This window comes from Apiospora kogelbergensis (genome assembly GCF_038363985.1).
Source record: "Apiospora kogelbergensis strain CBS 113332 chromosome Unknown utg000010l_segment0_segment0, whole genome shotgun sequence".
In the NCBI taxonomy this organism is placed as follows: domain Eukaryota; kingdom Fungi; phylum Ascomycota; class Sordariomycetes; order Amphisphaeriales; family Apiosporaceae; genus Apiospora; species Apiospora kogelbergensis.
Genome location: NW_027117427.1, coordinates 521,286 through 527,164, shown reverse-complemented (window position 1 = coordinate 527,164; position 5,879 = coordinate 521,286). Strand labels below are relative to the sequence as shown.

General features: G+C 49.8%; 1 protein-coding gene across 1 annotated transcript; it reads right to left on the bottom strand.

Annotated features, from left to right (window-relative positions):
- Positions 1–508: 508 nt before the first annotated feature.
- On the bottom strand, positions 509–865 carry PG998_014292 (uncharacterized protein; the record flags this gene model as incomplete). Its single annotated transcript, XM_066881108.1, has 2 exons — positions 509–719; positions 765–865. The coding sequence occupies 2 exons, from the start codon at positions 863–865 to the stop codon at positions 509–511; spliced, it is 312 nt and encodes a 103-aa protein (XP_066723960.1).
- Positions 866–5,879: the final 5,014 nt, after the last annotated feature.

Below are 5,879 nucleotides of genomic sequence, written 5' to 3'. Positions count from 1 at the left end.
TTGCGGAGAGATTCCGCCAGGGAGCTGGCAGAGCGTACTGGTTCACTAGCGACTGGAATCAAGAGAAAAGTGCCAGAAAACGTTGCCCAGGAAAGACCAGGCGCAGGGAAGAAACGACGCGGAGATATCTGCGTGATGCCATCCGATCCCGAGGGAGGAGCAATGGTGGATATTATAGACTCAGGGGCAGCAGGAGTTCAGGCGGACAGCTCTCACAATTTCGACGCGATTATTGACCGCCTCGATGGTCCACAGCTCGATGCCAACACTCAGCCTCCTTTACTCGCCGATAAAGACGTATCTACATTCCTGGCTAACATGCCGTTGGTCGCTGTACCGCCAATCAATACGGTACTCGAATCAAACGGGTTTACAAATATCCCCGATGCGTTCTACCCAGATATCTTAGACGACAATTTCTCTGCCCCTGTCCATGGCCTTATTAATTTTCCTTGTTGGCGGACATCGATTTTGTATAATAGAGACACATATTATCCGCAGTGATTTACTATGGATCAAGCTCTGGTTTTGGCAAATCCTCAAACTCGAATTTCAACCCAATGTCCACACTCTCCATATCCGCAACCTTACGCATTAAAACTTCCAGCTTCGGAAGACTCATTTTGTCCCACTTTTCCACCACATCTGCGGTCGCAAACTCGAATACAATTGAATACCCTTCTACCATTTCGAAGCAGACTCGGGAGTCGACAATTACACTGAGGAATGTCAGTCAGGCGGCTACAACATGAGGAACAACTTACATGCCACCGTCTTCAAAATCTTTCATCTCCTGAACATGACAACCGGCCTCCATAAGCGCATTAGAATTGGGTTCGTACAACGAACGCCGTCCTTTCTCCATGGGTAGTTCGTGTAAGTGAGATCCACGAAAGTAGTGTACTCGAGATCCTTTAGCCCATATATGAATCATCAGAGCCTTTTTTCCAGCTCTTGGCCCGCCGCGCCTAAAGCAGACTGTGTGTCCTGGGAAAGCTTGATATCTCAGCCAATGCCCAAGAAAGCACCTCTTCCCACCAAAGTAATCACGAATGATGGTGACGATGCGCTAAATCTGGATTAGATAGGCGTTGCAAACATCTTAAAAATACTAACAGGGTCTTGGAGGACTTTTTGCTGGCAAAAGTCCAACCCCACTTCCGTGAAGAATGGGAAGCCGAGCCGCTCAATCTCTGCGACGGACTTTCCAGTCGCTAAGTTATTCAATCGGAAAAAGCCATCGTCAGCAAGAGGCCTTCTGGCGTGTTCCATAGAAAATACAGCTGATGCCATAAATATGTTTTTCGTAGGTTGGATTGGGGTAGAGATTGATTGATTTGCATTAGCAACGGCAACATGAAGTGAAAACTTCCATCAGGCTCGGATCTTAACCCAACGTATTAGCTAATCATACACGTGACTCATCGGCCAATCTCCATCTCGCAGATCGCCATAAGATGTGCGCCACTTCTTCCACATGTCCCCATAATAACTTAACGTAGCAGGCGGTGGACAAACCATTCAATTTTCGCACCTAAATCAACTGCTTTTCGAATTATCTCACATTTTAACCTTTGAAATCGCCAAATCTTAAGATGTCTAGCCTTGAAAGCTTAGATCGGCCATCAACGCCCCCTAACAATAGAGGTCCATAATACCAAACACCGACTAAAGCTGAGCTCCAAGGGGCCTTCCACTTCGCACGCTGGCAGCAGCGCCGCTATGGAATACCCTTCTACATAAGATCGAAAAGGATGTAGGCTATTCGATCCTTCGAGACTGCCCTCGCCGATCTACCAACAACCCCTTCGCAGACGAGACCCGCGGGCGCCCCCGAAAGCTGACAGATGAGCATATCGATCGGATCGAAAGACTGCTATGGGAAGGAGGATTTGACGCTCGCTCAATGGCCTGGGAGGACCTCCCAACAGCTGCTGGGTGTGACGTTGATGTGACCGCACGTACAGTCAGGCGAGCTCTATACCAAAAGCACTGGAGGAAGTGCGTTGCCTGCGACAAAGGCTGGGTCTCAGAAGAGCGTATGGAAGAGAGGAAGGACTTCTGCAGGAAGGCCCTCTAGCGAGACCTTATAAAGAGGACTGGGGCTGCCCAGAGTGTATACAGGAGAAATTGACCCCTGACGATGCAGAGACCCGACGAAAGGAGGCAGCACACTTCTTTTCAGGGGTAGCCTATAATTATAAGCTCCCTTTGATCCCCTACGGTACATTCTTGAATCGCTTCCTTGTCACCCAAAAGCCTTTGCATATCCCGTTTTCAGTTGGTCACTCCATTACTGTCAGCACGTTCCTGTTCGGGATCCCGTGTGTTAGTAGTGTTTCCTGGCAGGTCAGCTTGAAGGCTCTTCTTCAAGTGTCCAACATCCTATCCTCGGCAGCTGAAGCGGCGCCTGCAGTCTGAGGCACGGGTTGTTAGTAGTGGTCGCGTTAGTGAGAAGACTGGTCCCTATCCAGCCGACCTGTCGCCATGGCAAATCGTATCGTCGCTCGTGATCGCGCCCGCATGCCGAAGCCGTCGATTTCGAGGCCCAGCCGGCCGCTAGCGACGACGCGAACGCCGGTGCCGACGGGGATAGCAATGCGGATGCCGAGCACGAAAGTGACCCCGAGCATATGGCAGCAGATCCTGGTGGCGCGGCGGAGCCTGTGTCTGTCTACGATATCATATCCACGGCTATCGCGATCATCTCAAATCTAAGATTAGAGGCGAAAATGTGATACAGTCATTCCTTTGGCGTTTGCTTGCTGGTGAGGTTTTTGAGAAGTTTCGCTGGGTAGCAAGATTACAAGTGCCTAACACGCCTTTCTGCGCCGTTCGCAGCCCAGCGCATTTGGCGCCCGCTATTCATCTCTGCAGTCCAACGCATTTGGCGCCCGCTGTGGTCCAGCGCGTTTTGCGCTCGCTATGCGTTTTGCGCTCGCTGTGCATCTCTGCAATCTAGCGCATTTTGCGCCCGCAGCCCAGCGGCAATCTAGGAGAAGCATGGTTCACAGGTATGTGCGAAAACATGGATCCCTCGTTGCTAAGCATGCAGTGTATCTGTATGATAGTGTATGCAGATGGACACACAACGAGGCGATCCCACTGGGGCTATGACGTGAGTTTCCGAATGGGTAAAACGGGAAAAAGTGCGGATTTTCGAGCATGCAAAAAGAGGACCGAGGGGCTGATGAAGCAGAAACCAGATCATCCCGTTGGGGTAAAGAACAGCAAGTATACGGGTTCTCAGTAAGACCATAAGTCAAACCTGCTGATATGCCTTCACAATATCAGCCGATCTTTCACCGGCCAAAAGAACTCCTCATAGGTCCAAGCCATCATCGAGTCAAGACAAAAAGCACCACCACGTCATCGGCACAGATCTCAACAGAAGCTCGGCTCATCTTGATGTTGCAATTTCTACACACGCTACGGAAACCCCATTAGCAAAGCCTAGTTTCCATACTTTGGCTAACGCTATGACCGGCACGGTTGAAGAAGGCGGCCCAACCGTACACGGACTGTATAAGATGATCAACGTTCAAAACAACAAGAAAGCTGCTGCTTTTCCCCTGTTAACTTAACTCGCCCCAAATTCTTTTGTCTGAACACGGCCAGTCTCTCGGGATCTTCGCGGCTCAGTGGCTGTAGCCTCCCAGTCATCAAAATCTGACGCCAACAGTGTATGTCGTGATGATAACATGCTATAACTCGCTGTAGGAAGGAAGCCGTCTCACAGTAAAGGCTCCAATCCCAAGTACGACACCTTGATTTGAGTGCGGGTGTCAGCTTCTTCGCTTCGTCGGCGAACCCATCACATCGTAAGCTAGAGATACAGGACTTGGCGAATGAAGCTGTAGTGGGCCAAGACGTGCCGATGTATTCTTCAATTTTATCGTTGAGAGAGATCTTGTCGCCGACGCAGGAATAATACTGGATCAGAATCTCGAGGTGAATCATTCGCTCATTGATCCAAGTTGTGTTCATATCAGGATATAATTTCATACACTCGTTGAAACGGCGCATAGTGTCGAGAAGACCGTCTAGGGAGGGGGGTGGGGGATTGCCTGGCTCCGTATTTGAATTTTTCCATGGCCACAAATAAAGCGTCCCTCGATACATCGAGTTTTTGCCGCGGCTTGTCTAGGCCACCATAATGATCTAGACGGGGTTCCATAGCGAAGGTGTTGTTGCCGTTTGGCACTGAAATATGAGAATGGCTAGGCTCTCAATACAAGAGTGAAGTGTAAAATAACAAGATAAGGGGTAGATGTTGATGAATAGAGGAGAAGTAGGCAAATGAGATATCGCGCCCTCTTATAGCTATAGACTCAGTATTTGCCCGAAAACTACTCAAATCCTGTAGCTCTCATCATGATCTAGCCCCCTGTGGTCAGTCTGCCTCACAATAGCATTCTTCTTGCCAAGAACCTAGCTAATGGTTCCAACACGGCGAGGCATTACGCCCTAGCACCTTCTAGTCATCGCCCTGGGGGCTGTACCGCTTAAAGCGGCCACACCTTGAGTAGGACTATGTAACAGAGCTTGCAAGTAGAGTCTACTCCTGGGATGCCTTGGTCCCCTCAACACACCGCATATCACGTACTTAGCACCTGCCCCTGTCCAAAGCAGGGGTTTCACCGTTTTCTAGGCGAGCCTTTCATGATGAAGACACACGAACGCTTCGCGTACTCGGTGTGTGCATGCCCAAGGACGACCACGAGATCCGCGGAAACCAGGCACCACAGGCGCCCCCTCTCGCCCAATCAGCTAGGTATGCACAAACAAAAAAATGCCTCATACCCAAATGATTGAGCGAGGCGAACCTCCTCCTCTTCCGAGCGGTAGGCTGCAGGCTGCAGTCTTTCATACCTCTTCTACCGGTTGCATGATAACCAGGCCCCTAGGGCCTCATGTATTGGCAGAAGACTGCAGTGAATCGCTGATCGCATTAAATCCACCTTGCAATACGTTTGGCTAGATGGCAACCGGGGTAGGATTTGAATATGGGACGATATTTCGGGCGTCATTGCGCGCAAACCAGGCGTGAAAGAGAAACGTGTACATGTTGAGCGGCGAGAAAGCAGATAAAACTACCCCTGTCTACCTCGGTGGAAATTCATGAACGTCGGTTGCGTCCTGCATCAAACACGCGTGCTTCAAGGTCGATACGTGTTCTAGGTTTATGTGTACTGTATGGTCTCTCAAGCAGGATTCAAGCCGGTACAAAGGTAGGATTAGTATTAGTATCAGTATCCGGCTTCACCGGTCCATGGCAGCCGCTGTACCAAAGAGTACTGGTGTTTGTTCGAAATGCAAATGCGTGGCGCCTTGGGGATGAAATTATGACTGGTACTCTGCATGAAGTTGGACAAGCGAGACATGACCAGGTTGGCAACTTGCCAGACTACCGAGAACGAGACGTGGCCAACTAACAAGGTAGACCATCCTCTCAGGCGGCAGGTACATATCGGACGGCATACAATGATATGGACCAATATTCCAAGAGAGAGCCTTAGCGAGGTCATGATAGCGTTACGTCCCTCATCCCGCTAGTCTGTTCGTAATAGTATCAGCGCCTGCTCATCAGGCGTGAATGCAGTTACAGAACAGACTGTACTTCAATAATCGACTGTGCACGGCCAGTCACCAGAAGCATCCCATACTTATTCATTCCCTGGCCTAAGTACTAAATATCCCTTAACTTCTGGTATAGCGACCAAAGAGAGGCCCCCGAGGCTGGAACAGATACGAAAGAAGGACAGGTATAACTGAAAGTATAGATACAAACATAGGTTAGCTTAATCTCGTTAGTTACAGCCGCCCTGCAGTCGCCTTCCCATTGATATCTTGCTCCTAATCTACGAATAGGATCAGCC